This window comes from Tupaia chinensis, unplaced genomic scaffold, assembly GCF_000334495.1.
Source record: "Tupaia chinensis unplaced genomic scaffold, TupChi_1.0 Scaffold144045_1, whole genome shotgun sequence".
Classification (NCBI taxonomy): domain Eukaryota; kingdom Metazoa; phylum Chordata; class Mammalia; order Scandentia; family Tupaiidae; genus Tupaia; species Tupaia belangeri.
Window position 1 is genome coordinate 1,116,829 of NW_006203897.1, and position 27,758 is coordinate 1,144,586.

At 34.6% G+C, this 27,758-nt stretch overlaps 1 protein-coding gene across 1 annotated transcript in view; it reads left to right on the forward strand.

The window, feature by feature from the left end:
- PAN3 (poly(A) specific ribonuclease subunit PAN3) overlaps positions 1-27,758 on the forward strand; it is a gene marked incomplete at its 5' end in the record, with an annotated part of 156,723 nt that overhangs the window by 97,508 nt on the left and 31,457 nt on the right. The window contains 7 exon segments of the mRNA XM_014583104.2: positions 4,673-4,920; positions 11,444-11,548; positions 12,394-12,451; positions 20,326-20,487; positions 21,632-21,748; positions 21,835-21,936; positions 25,822-25,987. Of these exon segments, the coding sequence (XP_014438590.1) occupies positions 4,673-4,920; positions 11,444-11,548; positions 12,394-12,451; positions 20,326-20,487; positions 21,632-21,748; positions 21,835-21,936; positions 25,822-25,987 (958 nt within the window).

The window sequence follows — 27,758 nt, forward strand, 5'->3', positions numbered from 1 at the left end:
TTGGCTTTCAATTGTGTTTTAGTTTCTTGTTCTTAACATCTTTTGTTGTGATGGTGGTTCTTTTCATTAGAGCTTTATTTTAAAATGTTGGATATTGTGTTTTCTCTTATCAGTTTTACATCATCATAACATTTGTAGGGGTTGAGGGAACAGTGGTAGAGTGGTAGGGAGTGTGTGTGTGTTAGTTAAGCCTCTGAATTTCTAAAAACATATTGCCCCACTTTGTTGTTTTTATTTAGGAAGGTGTTGATTTGGTATATACTAATTTTGTAATATTTTACTTTAATGACTTCTGCCATTTATTTCAAGATCCTTTCTTGCTCTTTCTCTTGAGTTTTCTAGAAATAGAATTATAATTTCCACATACAGTGAAACTTTTACCTCCTATATATTAGCCTTGGATTTTTTTTTATATCTCATTTATGTAAATTGTTCTGGTTAATTTTTCCAGTGGGCGTTTCTATATTATTGTTCCTCACTTTTATTATAATCAGATGCTTTTAAGAAGCATTTTTCAGGGAACCAGCAGTTAGTGTAATGGCTATGTCGCTGGACTCCCACGTAGTCGACTGCGGTCTGTGTCCCGGACCCGGTGGCTTAAAACTCACGCCGGGCGCGTGTGTGTGCGTGCCCAAGATCCCGAGAGGAGAATGGAGGAGAAGGGATTGTGGCGTGGCCATCCCCCTTGGGGGGTGATTTCTCGCTTTCTGTCTCTATGTCTCTCTCTGTCTGTCTGGTGAGCGCACGCGCCCTACAGTGAAAATCTCTCCAAAAAAAAAAGAAGCATTTTTCAAATGTTGTAAAGCAGTTAGTTTTTATCATGTGTGGCTGAAATATCTCATTTCCATATTCACTTAGTATGTTTTAATGTAGTTATTATATGTGATGTCACCAAAATGTCATTCTAACAGTAAATGACTAAAAGGGAAATTCAGAATCTTTAAAATATAAATTTTCTTATTTTAGATTTTCTATTATGCTGATCTTCTGTGTGTTACTGTGTTTGCTTTAGTATTTTATTGATCATGTGCCAGTTAAAATCAAAATATCATAACCACTGATAGCCTTTCTCTTCCCATATAGGGAATGATGGAAATTTTAAGAGAAATTTGCATGTAAGCAATAAAATTTCTAATGATAAATGAACTTTTGTTAAAATCATCTGATGTGTATCATTATTAAAAGAAAAACTTCAGTTTTATTTTCAAATAGATTCTTAAATCTTTTTATCAAAAACTTGCAATAGTTAAAATGTTGAATAAGGTTCAACTGATGGAGTCATCTTTAAGTAAAAATTCTTAACTTTGAATTGAGTTCCCTTGATCTGAGCAGTATCTGTTCATTTTAATTGAACTTTCTTATTTTTAACTAGTTTTTGCACTGTGATTCTATCCTTTCGTGCTGTTTACGATTTAGTGTTTTATGCCAGTAGCTAATAATGAGTATGTTGTAGTTACTGTCTTTATAATTTTTACTAAGTACGGAATACCTCTCACTATACAAATGTGTATAGTTCATTAAGTTCTTTAACATGTTTGTAAATCACGTAGGTGCACAAAGCTGTGCCTTTTGTGATTAGATTTGGTGTGTCGTTAATTTAGTGGTGGATATCATTTCTCATTTCCTATACAATTTAAGGACCCTGTTGTTTTTATGGGTGGTAATGCTAACTCATGTGTTTATTTCAAACGTATTTAAATAACTCCAATCAGTTTCAGTTCAGATATGTGAATTCAAATTTCAGTGTTAAACCTTTGCATGAAAATAACTTCACAAAACTAAAAATCCTTTAGAGAAATGTTGATAACTCCGTTGTGTAAATTCCTACTATGTGTGCATTTCCTTCTTCACTGACTTTAGGTTGTTTTTGGTCATCTATTTTCATGTATTCAGCTTTAAAGAGAGATTCTACCATTTGACTTTTTTACATACCTAATTTGGTGTTTTAGAGTTGTTCCCTTTACTCCATGCGTACTCTGCCCACATAAGCTTAAGTAGTCACACTAAAACTACTAAAAAAGTGTAATGGATTCTCCTCCCCCCCTTTTTTGGTTAAGAATTAGTTTGTTTATTTGTTTGTTTGTTTATTTATTTATTTAAATTTGACCAGAGAGGGACAGAGTGAGAAAGAGGAGGAGGGAGGGAAAGTGAGAAAGCAAGCTATCAGGTCCAGGACTCAAACCGTGGTCGGCCATGTGGGAGTCCAGTGCCCTTAATCATTATGCCACCTGCCAGCCCCAATGGATCCCTTTTGTATTTTCTCCTGAAAGACTTAGAAATTAGGCAACTGTATAGTTTATTGGTTGAAAGCACAGACTTTGGAATCAAATAGACCTGAGTCTGAATCTTAATTTTATTGTGTAATAATTTAATATTTGTCCTTATAATAATTTTTTTAACCCTTAAGTTAGTTTCCTCTTCTGTGCAATAAATATCATATCAACCTCATGGGTGGTTGTGACGATTAAGTAGGTTGATGCATGTGGAACACTTAGCGCCCTACTCATGGGAAATGCTCAGTAACTAGCCTTATTTGTTCCTGTTACTTAATGTAAAGGTAGTAAACAAATTTATTCATCCTTGGTGATTTGGTCGGTTTTATCTAGGAAAGGCTTAGAGACTAGGTGAAGGAAAAACTGTCTTTAAGTGCATTTCATGTCAGAAAAGTGGCTAAGTTTATTCTTTGAAAATGGTATAGTTAATTTTTTTCTATATGGATTAAGTTGCAGCTAAATGTACAATATAGAGTTAAGATAAAAATAGAGTTCTGGAGCAGTTAAAAGCAAAATCAAAATTTGGCTTATATCTTGTTACAGTAACTTGGCTTCTTCATGAAATTTTTTGTTTTTTAAGGGTTTTAGGTTTTTAATGTATCTCTTAGAGGTCCAGCTGTGGTGGCACAGACGGCAGGGCTTCACTGCACAATGTTGAAGTCATATGGGAAGACTAGGGATTTGGATCCCCTGGTTGACCTGAACAAGCCAGGCATTCGATCTTGGCTGATTGCAACACTGTGTCTGTCTTGTCTCTGGCTCAGAAAATAATACACTTAAAAAATAATTTCTCCTAGACTTTTCCAGACGTATTTGAAAATTCGTAACATATTTGTTGTCAGTGCAGTAGACATTGTATTGTAGTAGTTGAAATATTAGACTGGGAGTTTGGAGATCTTGATTTGAGTCCTGGCTTTGCTGTTGAGTTTGTACATATGTCCTTATATTTCTCAATGTCTAAATTCCCATCTATACTCTTCTGTTTATATCTTACCTACCTCACCTACCTACTTACTTAGTTTCTCAGAAAATGAGATGAAATAATTATATAGAGGTACTTTAGAAAGTATAAAGGCCTTTGCAGAGAAAAACTGTTACCTTTGTTCTCAGCTTCCTTTTTGTTTATGTACAAGTTTTCAGAAAATAGAATGTTGGTGGTCTCTTATGAATGATTACAAACAGAAACTCTCATGCCTGTTATTTATAATTCTGTGACCAAAGGCGTTTTGGTGACTGTTCTGTTCGATTGTGGGGTGCCATTACTTTAGTGGTGATGTTCTTTGGCATTCCCCTAAAGAGCCAGTAAATAGTTCCTAGATAAACTTATTTTTTCAGGAAGTGTAAAACTATAACTATAGATAGACTTTTCAATCTTTGCTCAGAATTGATCACATCTGTTAAGCTTTTGATTAATTCTACCTGTGGTTTTAATTAGTTTATCTGCATTCATGCATGTAGTTTCAGTGTATTAATTTATATTTAAGTGTTTTTGTAAGTCCATTTATGTCTTTTATATGTGACTTGGTCTTGTTTTTCTCAGCTAGCTTGGCGTCTCCTGAAGGGTAAAGACAGTCATCCTTTCCCTTTTTCCACAGTAGATTCATAATAGAGGTGCTCTGTACATAATGACTTCTTACCGATTGTGCTGTAATAAAACTTTCACTAGAACATAATGGTATCGATTGGCCTAATTTTAAAAAAGTATGTATTTGCACAGATTTTCAGTTGTTTTAGTGTATGACTGTTTAGAAATAAATACAAAAAGGTATCAAAATAGTGTACTGCTTGATTTAAAAAATACAGTATTAAAGCTACTGTATATTTTAACTTAGACTCTTTTTTTGTTTGTTTGTTTGATTTTTCAAACAATTTGTCAAGTGTATTTGGCTGAAGGAAATCCAAGAGATTAAACGGTTTAAATATTTAATACTATAATATTTTGGGATAATATGACATTTGTATTGTTAATAGGTACAATTTCAATACTTCTGAAAATAAAAGGAATTATGCCCATTATAACATTTTCTTCTTGTAAAAAGGCACAATTTTATAGTCTCAGTTCTGTTACTTCCTGTTATTCCATTAAGTTAATTTATTAAAGTTTTAGTGATTACTATAGAATTTTCTGATGTAAACCTTGATATGGAGGAGACTCTTTTTGACATAATTTGCTAATTTATTTAGAACTGACTATATCTGAAAGAAAAAAGAAACTACATTTTATTTAATCAGAGCTTTCTCTAAAGCAAAACAATATAAAATTGTATTAGTTTTTCACTTAAAATTTACTAAAGATGATGTCTCTTCCAAATGAATGTTTGCACTTTATTTTCCAGATCTTTTTCCTCTAATATCAATTATTGCTTTTATTAAGACAATTTTTTTTATATTTTCTTCAGGAATGTCATTGTCTGCCGGATCGTCCCCTCTTCATTCCCCCAAGATTACTCCACATACCTCTCCTGCACCCAGAAGAAGAAGTCACACTCCAAATCCAGCAAGTTACATGGTGCCTTCTAGTGCCTCTACACCCGTTAATAATCCTGTTTCTCAGACTCCATCTTCTGGTCAGGTGATCCAAAAGGAAACTGTCGGTGGAACGACTTACTTCTATACAGACACAACCCCAGCACCTTTGACTGGAATGGTATGTCTACATTAAGGAGGAAATTATAGTATTCTTAGAAGGAGGTTTACCTCCTTGGATCTTCTCCTTGTGATGTGAAAACATGAGTATTTAATTTTACTTGAGTATTTTTGATTTATACAGACAACTCTAGCACCTTTGACTGAAATGGTATGTCTACATTAAGGAGGAAATTATAGGATTCTTAGAGTAGGTTTACTTCCTCTTGGATCTTCTTATTGTGATGTAAAAATAAAAGTATTTGATTTTCCAATTTAAATGAAATTTCTAGCATCTTGTCTTTATTAACCTAGTTCTACTTTATTAGTAACTTTCTTTTGTTAAGTCTGGTTTAAATAAGTAAAATTATAGTCATTCTCTATTTTAGTACTTATGATACATTTTGTTGATGGGGTTACCTAGTACTTGTGCTAATGAGAATTGATATTCACTGATACTTGTTTATAGGTATAGGTAATTTTACTTTAGTAAGAAGTTAGAGAAAGTAAATGATATCTCATCATAGTTTTTTTGAAAACAGATTAGTAATAAATTTCAAGCATCTGATGAGGCAGCGATTTAAGAGCTAATTTCTGTATAGTGAAAAGATACATAGCAATAAGGTGTTTGTAGCAAGAATCAGTGCTAAGGAGGCAGAAAATTTAGGTTGAAGGGAGCTGTGATTGTGGGTATGGAAAGAAATGCCAAAAGCTCATGATGAAAAGAGAAATGAATAATGGAACAAATGGGAAGAGACAGACCCAGGAAAAACATGAATGCAAAGACCAAGAGAGGAGAGAAAGATTTCTTCTCAGAGTGAATTAGTGATGTTAGGAGAGAAAGAAAAAGCAAGAGTGTTTGGGGGTAGGGGCATATTGTTATATTACAAAAATTGTATCTTTTTAGTTTCATTATTTTATTCATGTTAAAAAATTATTACTTTAGAAAAATAAGTAATAAAAAGCTCATGAATAGTATATTTGCATTTCAGTGAGCAGTTTTTTGGTCACTTAAATTAACAATTTATTTTGATTAAATGTAATATTTTTACTAAGAGATAATAAAAGTGAAAAGAAAACGGGCTTTAGTTTGGTTTTTGTTTTATTTTTTCACTTTATGAGAGAGGGAGAGGGAAAGGACAGAGGCAAGCATAGGTGTCTTTAAGAGGGTCTTGCCTATCATGATCCTTCTGCCCTAGCCTCTAAATTAGCTAGGATAACTGGCATATCCAGCTGTGCATGGAAGGTTCAGCGTGGCCCAGGGACTGGACTGAGGCCTTCGAAGTAACTTCTGGCCTCCCAGTCTTTCTCATTAGATTTTTAAAAGTTATCTTTAATTGCACATAATAACTGTATATGTATATGGGGTAGAATGTGATTATTCAGTATATAAATATAGTGTGTAATAATCAAATCAGTTACTTAGCATATTCATCTTCTCAAACATTTATCATTACTTGTATTGTTGGGAACATTCAAAATCCTGTTTACTGGCTACTTGGAAATAAAAATTATTATCAACTATAGTTACCTTACTGTGGTATAAAACACTAGAACTTATTCTCCTTATTGAAGTGTAATTTTGTGTCTGTTAATTAGTATTTCACTGATAACAGCCTATAATAACTACTCTTCTACTTTCTACTTCTAATGAGGAACTTTTTTAGTTTCCACATATTAGTGAGAACATGTAATTTTTTTTTTTTCTCTGTGTCTGGGTTATTTCACTTAACAGAATGTCCTCCATGTTTGTCCACATTGCCTCAAATGACAGGATTTCATTCCTTTTTAATGGCTGAGTAGTGTTGCATTTTGTATGTGCGTGTGTGTGTTTATTTAAGTGTCACATTTTCTTTATCTACTTGTCTGTTGATGGACACTTAGATTGATTCCATATCTTGACTATTTTGAATAGTGCTGCAGTAAACATTAGAGTGCAGATATCTCTGTGGCATACTATACTTGAATATATACCTAGTATTGGGATTTCTGGTTCATCTGACAGTTATAATTTTAGTTTTTTTGAAGAAATTCTGTACCGTTTTCTATATTGGCTGTATTAATTTACATAACAACCAATAGTGTAAAGAGTTCTCCATTCTCCACTTGAGTGTCCTTTTTTTTTTTTGTCTTTTTGATTTTAGCCATTCTAACTGCAGTAAGTGATATCCCATTGTGGTTTTGATTTGCATTTGCCTGGCTCCCTTAATCACTAGCCTATAAGACCATCTTGTTTTAGTTTTTATTGCAGAGCTCTTTTGCCTCCTTGGTTCAATTTATTCCTAGGTATTTTATTTTTTTGGTACCTGTTAGAAAGTGGATTGCTTTCTTGATTTGTTTTTGAGCAATTTGTTATTGGTGTATAAAATGCTATAGATTTTTATGTGATGATTTTGTATCCTGCAACTTCATTGAACTCATCAGTTCTAATAGCTTTTTGGTGAGGTCTTTAGGTATTTCTCTATGTAAAATCATGTCACCTATAAACAAGGACTATTTGACTTCCTTCTTCCCAATTTGGATGCCCTTTTTTCCCTTTCTCTTGCCTACTTTCTCTGGGTAGGTCTTCAGTTCTGTGTTGAATAAGAGTGGTGAAAGTAAATATCCTTGTTTTGTTCCAGTTCTTCTGTTTCCCCATGATTTTAGCTGTTTGTCATACGTGACCTTTATTGTGTTGAGGTACATGCCCTCAGTTAACTTGTTGAATTTTGTTTTTAATCATGAAGAAATGTACTTTTTTCAAAAGCTTTTTTTTTGTTTTTTTTGAGATGATCATATGGCTTTTGCCCATTATTTGGTTGATGTGATATATCACATTTACTTATTTGAGTATGTATGTTAAACCATTCTTGCATTTCTCAGATAAATCATACTTCATTATGGTATATGATTTTTTTGATGTGCTTTTGGGCTCTGTTTGTTGTTATTTTGTTAAGGAGTTTTGCACATATGTTCATTGGTAATATTGAAAACTTCTCTCCCCTTTAATTTGTGGTTTGAGAAGAACTGGCTATAATTTTTTCATGAAAGTTTGATAAAATTTAGTAGTGAAACCATCTGGTCCTCAGCTTTTCCTTTTTGAGAGACTATATTACTGGCTAGTCTTGTTGCTTATATTGGTCTTTTCAGGCTTTTTATTTCTTTGTGGTTTAGTCTTGGTAGGTTACATGTATGCAGGAATTTATCCATTTCTTCTAGGTTTTCCAACTTTTTGGCTTATAGTTGTTCATAATTGTCTCTAAGATCCTTTGTATTTCAGTGGTGTATCATATATCAGTAGTTATGTCTCCTTTTTCATGTCTTATTTTATTTATATGAATATTCTTTTTCTTGGTCTAGCTAACGATATTTTTCCCTCAAAAAACTTACTTGTGTTCCTCGTCTTTTGTATTTTTATACATATTTTTTATCTCTGCTTTGATGTTTATTATTCTAATTGGAGGGTGGGTTTTTGTGTGTGTGTGTGTGTGTGTGTGTGTGTTTTGGTCTTAATAATTAGTTCCCTTGAATTGTTTCATTAGGTTATTTGAATTCTCTATTTTTTTTGATACAGGTGCTTATTCCTGTAAACTTTCTTCTTAATTCCACTTTTGCTATGTCCCATAGGTTCTGGTCTATTATGTTCCTCTTTTCATCCCTCTCCCCCACCATAAGACATTTTAGGGGCCAGTAGATTGTGTGGTGGTAAAGGCACTGGACTCCCACATTGCCAACTATAATTCAAGTCCTAGATCTGTTTGCTTGCTTTCTCATTTTTTTTTTTCTCTCTCTTTCTCTCTTTAGTGAGCACATGTACCCTATAGCAAATAAAAAAGTAATAATAATGAAACATAAAATTAAATATTTTAAAAACAGATTAATTTTTTGTTAAATTTTTTGTGTACCCATTGGTCATTAAGGGGCATTTTGTTTACTTTCCATGTATTTGTACAGTGTCCAAAGTTCCTTTTTTAGATTTCTTATTTCATTCCATTGTGGTCAGAGAGGTATATGATATTTCAGGTTTTAAAAATTTGTTGATGTGGACCAGCAGTTGCCATAATGGCTATGTTGCTGGACTCCCATGTAGTCGACCACCGTTCAAGTCCCAGACCTGGTGGCTTAAACTCACGCTGGGTGTGTGTGCGTGCGTGCCCAAGATCCTGAGAGGAGAATGGAGGAGAAGGGATTGCAGCGTGGCTACCTCCCCTGGAGGGGTGATTTCTTGCTTTCTGTCTCTCTGTCTCTCCTGTCTTTCTGGCGAGCATGAGTGTCCTGTAGCTAAAAACCTCTTCCAAAATAAAAAAAATTTGTTGGTGGCTTGTTTTGTGGTCTAAAATATGGTATGTGCTTATGAATAGAAAGTGTATTCTGCAGCAGCTGAGTGAAATGTTCCATAGGTGTTTGTTAGGTTCATTTGGTGTGTTGTATAGTTTAACTTCAATATTTCTCTCTTGATTTTCTCTGATGATCATCCATCTGTTTCCATTTGTGTGGAAAAGATACAGACTGGTTAAACGGATTTTAAAACATGAGACCCGACTGTATGCTTCCTATAAGAAACCTCACCAGTAAGCATATTAACATATATTGAAAGTAAAATGAAAGAATAAGATGTTTCACACAAATAGAAACCACAAATGAACAGGAGTAACTATATTTACATTGGGTAAAATAAGCTTTAAGTCAATAACCATAAAAAGACAAAAGGTCAGTACAATAATGTTAAAGGGATCAATTCAAAAGCAGGATATAACAATTGCAAATATTCATATACCTGGGTCACCCAACTATGTAAAGCCAATGATAGATCTGTAGAGCATGAAGACTCCAATACAGCAATAGTTAGGGACTTTAATATTCCACTTTAGTAACAGATAGATGATCATGAGATAAAATCAACAGAGAAATATTAGAGTTATACTATACAACACAGTTTGATTCCTTTTTCTTTATCATTTGCGTATCTGTCCTACCATTTGGTTTTATCTATTCATGTGGTTTTGTGAGATTAGTTTTTCTCCTTTTATTTCTAGATACCACATTCCTTTAAGCATTTCTTATAAGGCTGATCAAGGAGTGCTGAATTTCTTCTGTCTTTGGGAAACTATTTCTCCTCTTTTTTTTTTTTTTTTTTTTTACATTTTGTTAGAGGCCATTTGTTCTTACCAGAGAGAGGGGTGGGAGAATAAGAAGGCATCCCCAGTGAGAATGGCCATGTACCAATCTCTTCTCCATTTCTCTATCCTTTTGGAATTTTGGGCACACATGGAAATTTGCTTGGTTTGTTTTTTAAGCTATTGGGTCCAGTTCTCAAACCAGATAGTCAGCCATGTGGAATTTAGCTGCTTTAACCACCATGCCACCTTGCTGGCCTTCAGAAATTATTTCTTCTTGATCTAGTCTATTGTTGAAGCTTTCATTTGTATATTTATTTCATTCATTGAATTTCAATGAATATTCTAGCTCTGTGCTTTCTGATGATCTCTTTTTTAAAATTGCATCTTTTTTGTTGAATTTGTCAATCAGTTCATGAACTGTTTTCCTGATTTTATTGAATTGTCTATCTGAATTTTCTAGTATCTTGTTTGGTTCCCTTAACATATTCATTATTTTGAATTCTTTTCAGGCAATTTGTACATATTTTTTTTCTTTGGATTCTGTTATTGGTGAAATATTGTGTTCCTTTCGGGGTGACATGTTGCTTTGCTTTTTTATGCTTTTATGTCCTTATATTGATATTTCTGCATCTGGTGTAACAGTTTTCTCTAACTAATTTTATCATGTGGCTTTTGCAGTAAAAGATATTTTTCTGAATATGGATTATAAGATGTCATTTGAGTGGGGTACATTGGCTTTGGTTCAAGGTGGTCTCAGTAATGTAGTCACCACATAATTTCTTAAGCTATATTCAACCTGAGCAGTATTTGTGAGTACTTCATAGGTCTCTGTTGCAGGGACCAGTGGCTGGCTCATCTACCAGCTGGTCCCTGGCTTTCCTAAAAGTAGAGAAGGTTTGTGGGTAGACAGTGTCACTCCTGTGACTCCATACACAACTCAAAAGTTTTCAGAGAACACACAGTTCAGAGGGAAGGGTCTGTCTTGCTGGGACTCTCCATCTTGAATAAGTGTCTGCTATGGCTGGCTGATAAAATTTATTGTCTGCCTCAGGTGGATGATTCTCATTAGCTTTATTAAAAGTAGTTACTGAAATACAAGATTATTTTTAGAATGAACCTTTTCGAAAGTATTCTCATAATAGCTTTTCTCTGAGGTGCTTAATTCACTCTCATTTTAAGAAGAAAAAGTGGGCTGCCTCCATGGTCTGGTGGTTAAGGCAGTTGGATCCTACATGGTCAGCCATGCAGTTCAGGTCCCAGACCTATTAGCTTGGGAAACATGCCAGGTTCATGATGAGTGTATATACCCTCTAGCTTTAAAAAATGAAAAAAATCTATCAATTTATCACTATCATGTGAAGATTCAAATTTTTTTACAAAACAGTGATAAAGCTTATCATTTGAGTAAAATTAGTTATTACATTTACCCTCTCCTTACCTTTTTAGGTATTCCCAAACTATCATATTTATCCTCCAACTGCACCTCACGTTGCTTATATGCAACCAAAAGCAAATGCACCTTCTTTCTTCATGGCTGATGAACTCCGACAGGTATGCTTTCAGAATTCATAGTACATATACTAAATGTCTAATCTACTTTCATGAAGAGAGAAAACACAGAGCTCTTTTCAGATCATATTACTTAATCAAATATGCTGTGGTAAAGAAGATAGAATTTAGAATTTGTAAGTTTTAGTTGGTATTTATATTTAAGGAAATTTTTTAAAGAAAATTTAAAATGAATTTGTGTTACAATATAAAACATAAAATAGTTATTTAAATCCTCTACCTTTCTTTATTTCATATCCTTTCTATTGAAATGGCTCTTTGCAGAATATAAATTTAAATAGATTTCTAACATTTAAATAATTTGACTAAATTGTACATTGAAAATAAGTTATTTGGCCAAGTTTTGAGTTTATTTGTAGAAAACTCAATATTTTTTAAAAAACAAGGTTTTGTAAAATAATGTAGAGGTTTTTGTTTGTTTCATTTTATAGCAAACAGCTAGGTATTATTTGATGTATAGAAATTTGTTTTACACTCAGATTCTCAAAATTATTTTAAATGTTTCACAGATGTAAAAGTCTACCCAGTATAATATTTTTATAATGAATTATTCTTTAGCTTACTGGTAGACCTTGAATTTTCAGCCACAATGGTAGTGATATGCTTTGTTATAGCATAGCTCCTTAAACACAACTTTAATTATGAGCAGGTCTGTCTAGGACTGGGATTTAGACATATCACCATCTTTAGAAATGTTATATCATGATAACAATATTTTAAAACTGTGTACATACCAATATTATTATGTTCATGTTATTTGGTTATGATAGGAAATCTGGATTTCAGAAGCTATGTTAGATACAAATGTATTTGTTTCCTTTTCTTAGGAACTGATCAACAGACACTTAATAACAATGGCTCAAATTGATCAAGCAGATATGCCAGGTAAAATAGCAAGTTGATTCATCCTTCCTTTTAAAGGCTAGTATAACACTTAAGTAGCACTACTCGTTTTTATGGCTTACTATGAAGAACTCCAAGATGTCACTGATCAACCAAATGATTTCAATTTATACTGCATGCAACTGTATACTAGCTCAACAAAAAAATCATTTTAGAATATGTGATGATTTACTATGCACTAGGATTTTATTGTCTTCTGAAAGTTAATGAAATATAGCTTGTATGTGTGTGTGTGTGTGTGTGTGTGTGTGTGTGTGTTTAAGAGGTTTTGACCTGTGGGCACATGCACTTGCCAGAGAGAGAGAGACAGTGAGAGGGAAAGTGAGAAATCATCCCCAAATGGGGATGGCCACACCACAATTTCTTCTCCTCCATTCTCCTTCTGAGATCTTCGGCACTGCATGCACACATGCCAGGTGTGATATTGAAGCCACCGGGTCCGGGATTTGACCCACAGTGGAACATGTGGAAGTTTAGCAATGTAACCGCTATGCCATCCGTCCATCCCAAAGTATAGGTTCTTAAGTAGAAGGGGAAGATAATTATTATTTGAGACTACTGTGTGCCAGACTATGTGCTTTCTTCCTCACAAACATCCTGTGACATATTATTTTCATTTCTGTTTTATATATGAGGACAACTTAAGTTAATATGTTATATAACCTGTTTTTAGGACCAATGTCAAGGAAATGGCTAAGGTAGGATTTAAACTTAGGTTTTTCTCACTGTATCAGTGTTTCTCAGTAAGCATTAAAATCTCTCTCCCTAGCTTACTCTGTATAAGATGACTTCAGAAAGTCCATGACAGATTAAAGGGATTAAAGCACAAGTTTATTTTGGTGCAAAGAAACTTTAAATCCATGTTTTTTCTTTTCTTTTTTACTTTTTAAAATATTACCAGAGAGAGATAGGGAGAACACATGCCCTGATGTGATGTGGTCATGCTTCAGTCCTTTCTCCTTCATTTCTTCATCCTATCAGGATTTTGGACATGCATGGCCACATGCCTGAAGTATTTATCAAGCTGTTGGGGCAGGATTCGAACCTGTGGTTGCCAGTGTGGTTGCCAGGTCCTTTAAACATTAGGACATGGACCCCATGTAGTTTTTTATAATGCATATTTTCATAACTACATATAAAGTAAATATGGTATAATTTAGTAAAACTTTGCAAAAGATACAGTACAAATACATTTGCCATAGAGGTAATCATAAAATGCCTGGTTGTAGAAAAGATTCAGTGTAGTTTAGTGTGTGTTTTGATTGCTAAAGTATTAAAAGGAATATGCTTGGTAATTGTGTTGTGAGACTAATCTCTTAAGTTTAGATGGACAAGGATCTTACCTGTCATAACCTCATAACCTTTTAAGCATTCGGATTGGAATTCTTACTTATTAAACATTGTATTTGAGGCCCTAAACTGGGCAGAAATTTAAAACATAAAGAAATTTGGAAGCATGAAGACTGGAAAGGAGGGACCAGCAGATGGCATAATAGTTACGTCCCAGGACTCACATGTCTGACTGCAGTTTGAGTCCTGGACTCTGCGACTTGAAACTCACAGTGGGTGTGTGTGCATGTGTGCCCCAGATCCCAAGAGGAGAATGGAGGAGAAGGAATTGTGACATGGCCATCTTCTTGGGGGGTGATTTCTTGCTTTCTGTCTCTCTGTCTCTCCAGTGGGCTCACACACCATATAGCAAAATTCTCTCTTTAAAAAAAAAAAAAGACTGGAAAGGAGAAAATGATCTGTCAGCCATAAATCATATGATTGTCTATAAATTAGACAATATTTACAATGCTAAGAGTTTAGGAAATAGCCAGATATAAGATCAGTATGTCAGTTACACTAGTATCCAGCAACTTCAAAATATAATTAAGAAAGAATGCTTACTTAATGCTTTTGCAGGGACCAGTCCCATAGCCAATTGGCTAAGGGAAAAAGATGCCAAATGGCCAACTGCAGTTCAAAATCTGTCCTTTAAAACTTGAAAAACACACCAGGTGTGTGTGTGTGTGTGTGTGTGTGTTTGTGTGTGTGTGTAATCCCAAAATCCTAACAGGATGGACAAATGAAAAGAGAAAGAATTGTGTCCATGACCTCACTCCATTGGAAAGTGCCCCCTCTTCCTCTCTCTCTACAAGCACACACATCCTCTGATAATTTAAAAAACAAAAACAAACTGGTTTTGCAATAATAGTACCTGCCAATATATATAACAAAAGATGTGTAAGATCTCAACAGGTGAGATTTATTAAGAAGTATTAAACAAACAATGAAATACTGTATTCCTCATTTGTAAGATACAATAATTAACATGTCAACTTTATAAACTACTCTGTGGACTCAGTATTTATTCAAAGCATAATAGCCTTTTATGGAATATAGTAAGTTTTATCAGTGAATAAAGGGTTAAGATACCTATGGCAATTTGAAGAATATGGTTATTGTTCATGCTCGTTTGAAGAGTCTGTATATGTATTGGGAGAAAGGAGGCTTAATCTGAGTTAGTAGTGACTAAAACAGTAAGATAATGACATAGGGTTAGAGAAAGCCCAGACATATTTTGCGATAAAGGTGGCATATCAGTGAAGGGATGGAGAAACAAGGATTTGTATATGGTAAAAGAATAGTTGGGCCATTATTTCAAGCCACATTACAAAATAACTCCAAATAAATTATTAGCTTCCATCTCTAAATATTAAAGCTCTTACTATAAGGTATTAATGTATAGATTTACCATTCTAGTGGGGAAAGATTTCTTATACAGGACATAAAGATTGTTTTTGATAAGAAGAAAATACTGATGAGTATTACTGAAGTAAATTAAAATCCATCCAAATACACATATAGCAGGGAAAAAACTTAGAAGTTATTTCTAGTTTACATATCTGACAAAATAAAAAATCCTTACATATCATTAGCACACAAACAACTCATTAGAATAATGGCCAAAAGGTAAGAATTTTATGGAAGAAGAAACGTATATGACCAATAAATATGTGAAGAGATGGTAACTGATTAGGAAAATACAAGTTGTTATTTTTAAGCCTGACCATTTAGTGTTAGATATGGATCTACAAGTTCCTGTGTGTATTGCTAGTGATAGTGTAAATTGATGAACCTGTACTTTGGAAAACTCTTTAAGCTGAGTATCTGTATACTCTCTTCTTTAGCAGTTCTGCTTCTAGATAAAGGTAAACTCTCTATACGTTTTCAAATGGAAAATGTATAAGGTATTCATACTCACAGCAGCAGATACCTTGAGCAGTGCAAATGCCTATCTGCAGGGCAGAGGATTGAATTATGATATTGCCAGACAGTGGAATATTAGGCAGCATTTAAATGAAGAACACATACTGACATGTAGTACTACTGAAAAGTCTTGTAAGTTAAAAACTGAGTTGTAAGAGACAATGTATGGCACAGTACCTTTATATAAAGTTAACTAAAATTATGTATTTATATTTTCATATGTGCATATGTACATCAATAAGTATACACACAGTACACTTTGGAGAATGCATATAGATAAAACTATGTCAAAAGGAAGGAAAGCAGAAGTTGGCAAAATTGGTTAGATATAGGTTAAGTGAAGGTTTAAGTTTTTGTTTTGGGTGCCAATCTTACAGGCACTTATTCAGAACAATTAAGAAAATCAGGCTAGGGAACCAGCAATTAGCGTAATGGCTATGTCGCTGGACTCCCACATAGTCGACCGCGGTTCGCGTCCCGGACCTGGTAGCTTAAAACTCACGCTGGGCACGTGTGCATGCATGCCCAAGATCCCAAGAGGAGAAGGGATTGCGGCGTGACCATCCTCCCTGGGGAGTGATTTCTTGCTTTCTGTCTCTATGTCTGTCTCTGTCTGTCTGGTGAGCACATGCACCCTATAGCGAAAACCTCTCCAAAAAAAAAAATAAAATCAGGCTATGCATGGACATAGATCAGTTATTTGAGCAACGCAATTAAAGTTATGGTTACATTAATTCTTTGTGCCTAGATTTAAACATGGTTTAATAAGTGTTCTTTGTTTCACTTCTTTAATGTTCATCTTTTTCGTTTCTCATTGTAATTATTTTTTAACCATCAAGTCTCATGTTGATTCATAATTAACCTTCAGTCAAGGCTTTTTTTTTTTCTTTTTTCTTCCCAGTTTCATTTCAGTATTTCATATTTCCATGAAGATAGTACTTTTCAATTCTACTGTCTATTTTCTATAGATCAATGGGTCTCAACCAAGAATGATTTTATCCCTTCTGGACTTCTGGCCATGTATGAAATATTTTTGATCATCACCATGAGAAGCAGGGTGCTACTGGCATCTAGTGGATAGAGGCCAGGGATGCTGCTACAAGAATTATCCAGTCCCAAGATGTCAGTAGTAATGAGGATGAGAAATTCTGCTATGGATTTACCATAGTACATCTCAAATATTGAATGTTTCTTATCCAAATTTTCATTGCTCATGATCTTAGAAAGAAAGTAGAATTAAATAGGGGAAGTAAACTAAAACTTCTTTTTTAAAAATGTTTTTATCATCATTTTTAAAACTGTGGTCTAACTAGGTCCCTAACTAAAAGTTGAATATAATCTTCCAAATTAATTTTCTTCTTGTTTTTTTACCTCTAGAGTTTTCTTTTAACAGTAATCATAGTAATCATTTCAGCGCCTAACAGTGTATCCCTCTACCCCCCCAAGGGGGATGGCCATGCCACAGACCCTTCTCCTTCATTCTCCTCTTGGGATTTTGGGCATGCATGAACATGTGCCCGCCTTGATTATCAAGCCACTAGATCCGGGACTCGAACTGCCGTTGGCCATGTGGGAGTCCAGCACTTTAACCGCCACACCACCTACTGATCCCTCTTTTTTTTTTTTATTCATGCTTAATGATGTGCATTGGTTAAATCGAACTCAGAACAAAGAGCAGAACAACAATAAACATTCCTGTCTAATAGTGGAAACATTACCTTTTAAGGTTAATAGTATTAGACCACATAGAATTTATTTTACGATAAACTGAGAAAATACTGTTAAAAGTTGATTTTCAGGGGACCAGCAGTTGACGTAATGGCTGTATCACTGGACTCCCATGTACTTGACTGCGGTTCAAGTCCCAGACCTGGTGGCTTAAACTCACACCAGGTGTGTGTGTGTGCATGCTCAAGATCCCAAGAAGAGGATGGAGGAGAATGGATCGCAGCATGGCCATCCCCCTTGGGGGATGATTTCTTGCTTTCTTTTAGCCTTTCTTCTCTGTCTTTCTAGCAAGCGCGTGAGCTCTGTAGCAAAAAAAAAAAAAAAAAAAAACTTACAAAAAGGGTACCACAGACAGGATTCTACTTGAAAACCAGTGGCAAGGATGGGCTCCTCCTTCCTTGTACAAGGGATGATTTTCAAGAAAAGATAAAATTATGACATATAGCTATAAAAATGTATATCAAAAGATTTGATTTATTTGACTCATGAGGGAGGCAGTCATACATAGTAAGAATATTGAGATTAATGGGCAAACTGGTTTTTCTACAGAGAAGTAGGGAAGTTTATTGACTCTTTACTAAACAGGATACACTAATCATGTCTAGATAACAATTATTTTGCAGTGTTATTAGTTATATACGATTAGAGAGTTATAAAATATCTTCCATAAAATCAGAATTCAACACCTGAGGGATATCCTTTAGATAATATATAGTTTTCCTCTAAAGCATAAAATTTTCCTTATAATCTGTAGCATTCAGCATAACACGTTTGCCAGTAGACACAGGAGTTAAGATCATAGAATTTTCTAGTTCATTATGTAAGTTCTTAAGTCCTACTTCAGACCTGCTGAATTAAAGACTCTGGGAGTAGGGCCTCATAAACAGTTTCAACAAGACTCTAAATAATTCTGAGGGATGCTAAAGTTTAAGAACCAGTCCATGGTAAATTATACTTTTTTAATAGCTATTTTGCTTGGTATTATGTTTTATATAAATTTGTATCCTTTATTTTTCTCTGTACCTCTTGAGGGTAAAAATTCATATTTCATTAATATGAGTTCACTAGTACATAGTTCTGTATATTTACACTAATTTGAAATGAATTATTTCCTGTATTAAGTATTCTTTACAAAATAGCTAGAAACAAAATTTACGCAACATTTGACTCCTTTGTGAAAATTACTGGTTGTTTAAAAATATCAGTTGGTCCAGAATAAAAGAGCTATATAGTCATACTATATAGTCATTCCCTCATACTGCGTTTCTTTTAATAGAATATGCCACTTAACCTAGATTTGAAAGTGACATTGAATCAACCATATACGTTTTGCACTGTGGCCAAATTGCTATCTAGGGGTTATTAAGAACACAAGACTACAGAATCAAAGCATTAGGTTTGCATCTGAACTTCCTCTGTTAGCTGTGTAATCCTTGTTTTTCTTATTTATGAAATAGGACAACCTACCTCATATGATTTTTTGAGAATTAAGAATAACAAGTGTAAACAATTTGGCAAAGGCAGAGTGATCAATTTGATCCTGTCTACTGGAATTAGTGAAAGTTTTCTTAATAGGGTTTTACCTGTATTTCTTACCAGTCATAGGTCAAGAATTATCAGTTCCATTTGTTTGTAGGGTTTTTAAAAAGTGATTTAATGCCATATTTAAAAAAGTGTTAAACATGTTTATTGTAAAACATTTGGTAAATACAGAGTAGTGTAAAGAACAAGATAAAGATCCTTCCAATAAAGGTTATCATTGTTAAAGTTTTCTTATAAACTGTATGTTTAGTTATTATCTTTTCACTTAAAGTAGACATTCCTAAGTCATTCAAGATAGTTAATAGAATGGAACCCTAACTGTGTCATGAGCAAATATCTATGCATTATATACCCTTAAATACAATTTTCTTTAAGACACATGGAAAGTATGATGGTAAAGATTCTTTTTTTTTTCTTCTTTTATATTTTGCTAGGAGTTAAAGCTATGTTAAAGCTCTGTTACTGAGGGAGCTGTATGTATAACCAGTTCTCTGTTCAAGTTGTACTTACTGAGCCAAAGGTTGTTTTTTAAAGAGTTTTGATACAGATTGTTGTATTTATTAGTCCATTCTTAGATACACATGCAGATATATTATGTATATGCTTACACTACCCCTATTAATCTGATAAATATATTTTATTCAAAATTAACCATTTGAAAAAATAAAATCCATCTTGGCTCTTATTGTGTATCAGAATCAGAAATATTTACTGTCTCTCAGTGATAATTCAGATTGTTTCTAGTATTTGTTTCTGAGAAAACAAAAATTTGTATTGTGCTTTAAAAGATAGGACATATTTTTTGAGTATCTATACTCGATTTAATTGTTCTATGGTTGTTTTATAATGCCTATTTTTATTGATACTGAAGCTTTATTTATTTATTTATTTATTTATTTATTTATTTATTTATTTATTTATTTATTTTTTAGAGGTTTTTGCTATAGGATGTGTGCGCTCGCCAGACAGACAGAGAGACAGAAATCGAGAAATCCCCCCCCGGGGGATGGTCACGCTGCAATCTCTTCTCCTTCATTCTCCTCTCAGGATCTTGGGCACGCACGCACACGCGCCCGGCGTTGAGTTTTAAGCCACCGGGTCCAAGATGCGAACCGTGGTCGACTACGTGGGAGTCCAGCGACATAGCCATTGCGCTAACTGCTGGTTCCAAGCTTTATTTTTTTTATAATTATTAATGTTGATACTATCCTATAATACAAAATGTGTTGTAATACATGAGCATTTATAGTATGTTTAATTTTTTTCTTTATTTCTTTAAGAGATTTATGAATATCTGTAATTTAAAGTCATCTTTCTATCCATTACTCTAGCAGTCCCATCAGAAGTTGACAGCTACCATAGCCTATTCCCTCTAGAACCACTGCCACCCCCTAACCGGATTCAGAAATCAAGTAATTTTGGATATATTACATCTTGCTACAAAGCTGTCAATAGTAAAGATGATCTGCCATATTGCCTTCGGAGAATACATGGTAAGGAAGATAAGTTATCCTCTTTTACTTCTTTTCTTTTATCTTCTGTTCACTTTCCTTCTCTTTTTTCCTTTCCTTCTTTTTTCCACCCCTCCACTTTTCTTCTTTTCTTTTTTATTTTCAGGTTTTTGCCATAAGGACATACTCTTGCTGGAGAGAAACAGAAAGATAGTAAGGGGGGAAAGTGCACTTAACCCACAGGGAGCATAGCTACATCACAATCCCTTCTGTATTTTCCTCCTGGGGTATTGGGCTTGTACACACACATGCCCAGCATGATTTTTCAAGCCACCAAGTCTAGGAGTTGAAGCGGGGTCAACCAAGTAGGAGTTCAGTACTTTAACCATGACCCCACCTTCTGGCCCAGTTGTCCTATTTTAAAACCACATTGTCGAGGGTAAGATCATTCAAACTTTCCTGAATACATTGATTTATTTAATGTGAGAGTTTAATGGACAGTGAATAAGTTTATTTTTTTTGCTTAGAAATTAGTATCTGGGAACCAGCAGTTAGCGTAATGGCTATGTCGCTGGACTCCCATGTAGTCGACCGCGGTTTGTGTCCCGGACCCGGTGGCTTAAAACTCACGCCGGGCGCTGGTGCATGCGTGTCCAAGATCCCGAGAAGAGAATGGAGGAGAAAGGATTGCGGCGTCACCATCCCCCCTGGGGGGTGAGTTCTCGCTTTCTGTCTCTCTGTCTCTCTGTCTGGCGAGTGTACGCGCCCTATAGCGAAAACCTCTCCAAAAAAAAAAAAGAAAGAAATTAGTATCTCATGGGACTAATAGATAGTGTAATAATTATGTTGCTGAACTCCCACATGGCCTACTGTGAACATCCCAGACCTGAAGGCTTGAAACTCATGCTGGGCACGTATGTATGTTCGCCCAAAATCCCAAGAGGAAAATGGAGGAGGAATTGCGGCGTGGCTTACTCCCAGGGGGTGATTTCTCACTTTCTGTCTCCCTGTCTCTGTCTCTCTGGCAAGCACATACACCCTATAGCAAAAATCTCTCAAAAAAAAAAAAAAGAGAAGAAGTATTGGTATCTCATAAGCAATGTATAATATGACTTTTTTTACATTTCTAATGGAATACGAGTGAGATGTCATTTACAGTTTACTGCAGAAAAATTTTCCCTCTCAGGTTTTCGCCTTGTTAACACAAAGTGCATGGTGTTGGTTGATATGTGGAAAAAAATTCAGCATTCAAATATTGTAACCTTGCGTGAAGTATTCACCACCAAAGCATTCACGGAGCCTTGTGAGTAATTTATGATTTTCTCTGGCTGGTCAGCTTTATTATTTGAAGTCAGATTTCAATAGTGAGTGTTTGTGTTTAATTTTAAGCTCTGGTGTTTGCATATGATTTCCATGCTGGAGGAGAAACTATGATGAGCAGACACTTTAATGACCCTAATGCTGATGCCTATTTCACCAAGAGAAAGTGGGGTAAGAGAAAAATGCTAGCAGACTATATTTTCATAAATGCTTTTACTCTGAGAAAGAGTTTTATATTTTAAAATATGTATAAATTTATCCCTGAAATCATTTGGCTAAAGACTGCATTTCATTTTTAAAAGAAATAACTCAGAGTTAATCTGCAAGAAGTTAGGAAATATATATATTTACTGAGGTAAAAATGGGTTGTAGAGGACTCATAGATATCTGATGTTAGAAATAACTGAGAATATTGGGACTAGCATTTGGCATGATGGCTTTATCGCTGGGTTTCCATGTTGACTGCAGTTCGAGTCCCGGACCCGGTGGCTTAAACTCATGCCGGGTGCATGTGCATGCATGCCTAAGATCCTGAGAGGAGAATGGAGGAGAAGGGATTGCGGTGTGGTCATCTCCTTTGGGAGGTCATTTCTCGCTTTCTGTCTCTGTCTCTCTCTTGTCTTTCTGACGAGTGCATGTATCCTATAGCAGAAACCTCTCTGGGGTGAAAAAAAGAAATAACTGGGAATATGTTAAAACATTTTTTTCCTTTTAAAAATATAATAGTTTCTGAATAAAGATGATATGAAAATTCTATAAATTTAAAAGAATCTTTATGGCTTTACTGCCAAAGCATTGTGAATCTTTTGGTACATTTCTTTCTAGTCTTGTTTTGTTTTTGTCTCCTTTTGCATTGTTTTGTTTTTATCATTTTATATTATAGTGTGTCACTCATTTGTTTTATTTTCCCTTGACTTTTATTTCCTCTGAATATATATTAATGATTTCCTATAATCCTGCCTACCTCATCATTTTTGCAGTTATTTCCCTAAATACATTATTTTATTGAAAGGTAGGATTCTGTGTTACTTAGAGCATCAGTCTTCAAAGTAAGTTTCCAAGTTACTTTCACTTAAACATGGACTAAGAAGTATTTTCTTTTTATGCCCCTTTTTAATATTTATTTGAAATAATTATTTTACAATTCAGATTTTGCAGAGAGCCAGAATACTTTAAATATATGTTAACGTTCATTACAGGATAATCCTGACAAAAATAAATTTACTTTGAGATGTCTGTAATTTATATATTTGGGGACGGTCTGATTTTTCTGGTTTGGTGACTATACTGTAGTTTTTCATCTTTTTAAAATTTTTCCTAAAAAGAAAAAAATTTTTTTGACTGTGTAACTGACAGAAATAGTGAGGAGAGATTTGTGTGTACATTTTAGTAACTTTCAGATTGTGGCTCCTTTAAAGACTCATTATAGATACATGCATATTACTTCTGTTTATTTGTGACTGTGCTTTCTTCATTCTGACAGTTGAATGAAGACAGATGTGGTTAGAGGACTGTTTTACTTGAAAAATCTGGTCATATATTGTGGTCGTTTTTTCCTTTTGCCATGTCATCTGCAGACACATGTTTTGTTGAAGAGGATGTGGTATAACTTTTCCTATAGATGAATATAGTTGTTGCTCAAGTTTATTTTAGTAATAACACCTGTGAAATGACTGTTGGCTTTAATTTATAGCTGGGTTTCTCAACCTCTATTGACGTTTGAGGCTGGATAATTATTTCTGTAGGGATTGTTTGGTGCATTGTAGAATATTTGGCAGTAGCCTCTACCCACTGGATGCCAACCCCTCTGCCCTAGTTTTAGCACCAAAAATATTTCCAGACATTGCCAAATGTCCCGTGGTGGCAATATCAACCCCTGTTGAGAATTGTTGTTTAAAGCACTGTTTTTCAGGGGTTTTTTGTTTTTGTTTTCATCTTAATTATTCTGATTTTAATATTGGCTGATTATTTGATATATTAATACTTACATTTTCATAGGAATCAGTCCTTTTTCTCATATTTTAAAGTATTGTTTGAATTACAGGAACTCTCCTAAATACAGCACACATGGATGAAAGCCTGCTGAATTTGTTTTAATTTGTCGGAGGGCATGTGTGCTCTCCAGAGAGAGGTAGAGACAGGGTAAAGTGAGAAAGCACCACCCATGGGGCATGGTTATGTCACAATCTTCACTCCTCTATTTCTCCCTCCTTTCAGAATTTGGGGTATACATGCACACCTGTTTGGTGTGTTTTTTAAGCTGCAGGGTCCATGAATGTAACCAGGCATTTAGCCATGTGGGATCCAGCTGCCTTAACAACCAGACTGTGGACTGGCCCATGTGCTGTTTTTTTAATACCTTGTAATTTATTATCTTAGCACATACTGAAAAAAAAATCACATAAGAAATATACATACTAAGAAAATAAAGAATAATAGTATACCATGTAGGGGTTAATAAAAGTTTTCTTTTTTTGAGAGAGATTTTTCACTATAGGGCGTGTGTGCTCACCAGACAGACAGAGAGAGACATAGAGACAGAAAGCGAGAAATCACCCCCCAGGGGGGATGGTCACGCCACAGTCCCTTCTCCTCTCGGGATCTTGGGCACGCACGCACACGTGCCCGGCGTGAGATTTAAGCCACCGGGTCCGGGACGCGAACCGCAGTCGACTACATGGGAGTCCAGCGACATAGTCATTACGCTAACTGCTGGTTCCCGGGGTTAATAAAAGTTTTAAAATGATTTGATATAGGTAAAGCAACTAGAATAGAATCTGTCACAGTAAGCACTGTATTTGCTGTAAATATTTATTTTCCCTATTATCCACTATTGAATAGTTTCTAAGATAAAAACTATTCATAGTAATCTTTGATGTTGTCTTGGTGTTTGTCACTAGGGCCATTTTTTTAGTCTTTTAATACTTTCTTTCAGTGTGTATTATCTTCAGTTCTGTCCACATTAAGAGATAATAGTTTCTGAATTTTGCTTAGGCTTCATTACTGAAGATTTTATCCCAAGTTATAGCATATTTGCTATTTTTAATCTTCATAATTAACTGTTTAACTGTGTTGCTTTTATATCTGATTTCTCCTTTTTTTAAAATATTTTTTATTTTATTTACTCATTTACTTATTTTATTTTGACCAGAGAGACACAGAGAGAGAGAAAAAAAGTGAGAAAGCAAGCCACCAGGTCCAGGACTTGAACCATGGTTGGCCATATGGGAATGTCCAGTGCCTTAACCACCACACCACCTGCTGGTCCCAGCTTTTATATCTGATTTCACAGGAAGTTGATTTATGTCCATATAAATACATGGTCATATTCCCTGGAATAATTACAAAGTCTGGATTAAATTTATATCCTTTTCTACTATTTTAAGTATTAACAGTGAACCAGCAAATATTATCAAAAAACCCTTAAAAGAGTTGATAGAATATGAATGGTTACTTTTCATGGTACATCTGATTTTGTTTGTGTTTCATTATACAGAGGTAACATTCAGTGTTTCATGTTTGTATGAATGAGTGTCATCCTATCTGACTCATCTGTGATAGAGGAAACTGAACAGTATAAGGAAAATAAAACATTGAACATAAGTGATGGTAGAGAGTTTTTATTTCTCTCACACCAACAGAATGAATAGCTCTTACACACTCGAACAATGATATAGGCTAGGTGGTCTACATTTTAGATAAAATAATCTCTATGGTTTCTGTTTTTAATCATAATTTATATTTATTTGGTTAGCAAATAAATAGAAATTCTTCCTTAATTTTTGTTTATTGTTCAGTAATTATGTGGTTATAGAAAGCTTTTTAGTGAGAGCTCTGCCACTGCTAACAATATGAGGTATAATCTCAGATACAGGAACATCTGGGCTTGCCTCTTAAATTCTTACTAGTAGACTAAAATTAAATTTTATACACACACACATAAATTAACACATTGTGCCATCAGCATCTTTTTGGTTGTTGTTATTTTGGTTTGAATGTTTCAGTCTTTGAATTGATTAAGTGAAGATGTTATTTTTTAATGTATTTGCATTACAGGTCAACATGATGGTCCCTTACCCAGACAGCATGCTGGATTACTGCCAGAATCTCTTATTTGGGCGTACATTGTCCAACTAAGTTCTGCATTGCGTACCATTCATACAGCAGGTTTGGCATGTCGAGTTATGGACCCAACAAAGATTCTGATAACTGGCAAAACGAGGTACCAGCATTTTTTGTTTGGGGCTTCTTTGCTAAGCAGCTAACCTATGACTACTTAGTAAATAAAGCATGTAGATTGTAGATTGTTTTAATTCTACCTTTTCCTACATTCCATCCAGAAAAAGTGCTTTGACTTTTAAGTTCATTTGTATTTTTTTTTTTTTAATTCTTAACAAAATGCCTGGTTATTAACTAAAAATGATCATGGTTAGGGCTGGGAAAATAATACCAGTACAACTTTTCTGTATAGAACTGCGGTTCTTACATTCTAGTATGAATCACAATAACTGAAGGCTTATTAGGTGCAGGTTGTTGGACTCTCTCTCCCCAGAGTTTTTCCTTCAGTCAAGTATGCAGTGGGGCCTGAGGACTTGCATTTTTAACAAGTTACTAGCTGATGCTGTTGCTACTGGTTGAGGGCCATGTTTTGACTATGATGGATAACGAGTTAAGTAATAAGACCTTCCTTGATTTCACCTCAAGTTACTGTTGAGAATCTTAGGTAGCATAGCATAAAGAGCCAAAGACAAGTACTAGGTTTCCTGGTAGTTACTGTCTGTTAGGACCTTGAACAAGTTATTTGCCTGTGTTTGAATAACTTCATTAGGCAGTTATAATTAACTCCACTTCCCCTAGTTATAAGACACTTGTCTAATAAGGTTATTGAAATACTTGAATGTGTTCATACATGTGAGATTGTTAGATGCCTGATACAGCTTTAACAAGTGCTATAAATTTAAGTAGTTTTCTTTTAAGAAAACTGGTAATTGCTTGGAATGGTGTATTTCAGTTATATCAGGGTTGTGTAGTTACCCTGAAAAATAAAATTCTTAATTTAAAAAAAAATATATGAGTTCCAACCAACCAACTTTTTTTTTTCATTTTCTACATTAATTCACTATACACTATCACACCACACAAATGAATTTTCCATCCAAAATACACTGTGCATTGGCTCAGTCAAGCACATCAACATACATGTTCTCAGCAAATAATTTTCCAATTCTTATGTCCTGCATACCTTGCCTTTTGTTTTGCCATCCTTGATTCCCCATCCCCCATCCTCTTCTATGTCCCATCCTCCTCCCCCACTGTCCCTGGCATCCACGGTTGCCCTCCATGCCTTGCCCCCCCCCATTCAATTGTTCTGCCAATGAACTTAATTAGTCTAAATATATCCAATAGCTAGCACAGCTGACACATACCTATACATGAACCCAAGTCTGACTTTAGGCATAAACCCCAGTGAGTAGAATGAACATACTATAAGGTAGTACCCAGCTGTGCCCACACAGCTCACTGCAGTCGTATTTTTTTTTTTTTTTTTTTTTTTTTTTTCAAAATGATATGAAAATTTTTCCCTTTTTTTTTTTTTTCCTCCTGCAACTTTTTTTTCTTTTTTTTTTATTACCTAACATTCATTCCCTGGGCATCATCACAACATACAAATGTGGTTTCCCATGTAGGATAAACTGCATAGTGGCTTAATCAAGCATGTTATCATCAATAATATTCCATTTCTACTTTCATACATATGTATACATATATATATGTTTTTTATCCTATGTTTGACCCTCTGCCCTTTCCCCCTCTCCCATTACACTATCTCTGCTATATACAGTTGTCTTCCAGAGGAGTTATTGAAAATGTGATACATGCAAGTAAAGGGAGAGGGGCCACGAGTTTAAAGTTTTTAACAATAGGGAACATAGATTCCATTCAAGGTTGGATCAAGGGTGGGTCTCATGCAGTTCTGCAATTGTAGGTGAGTC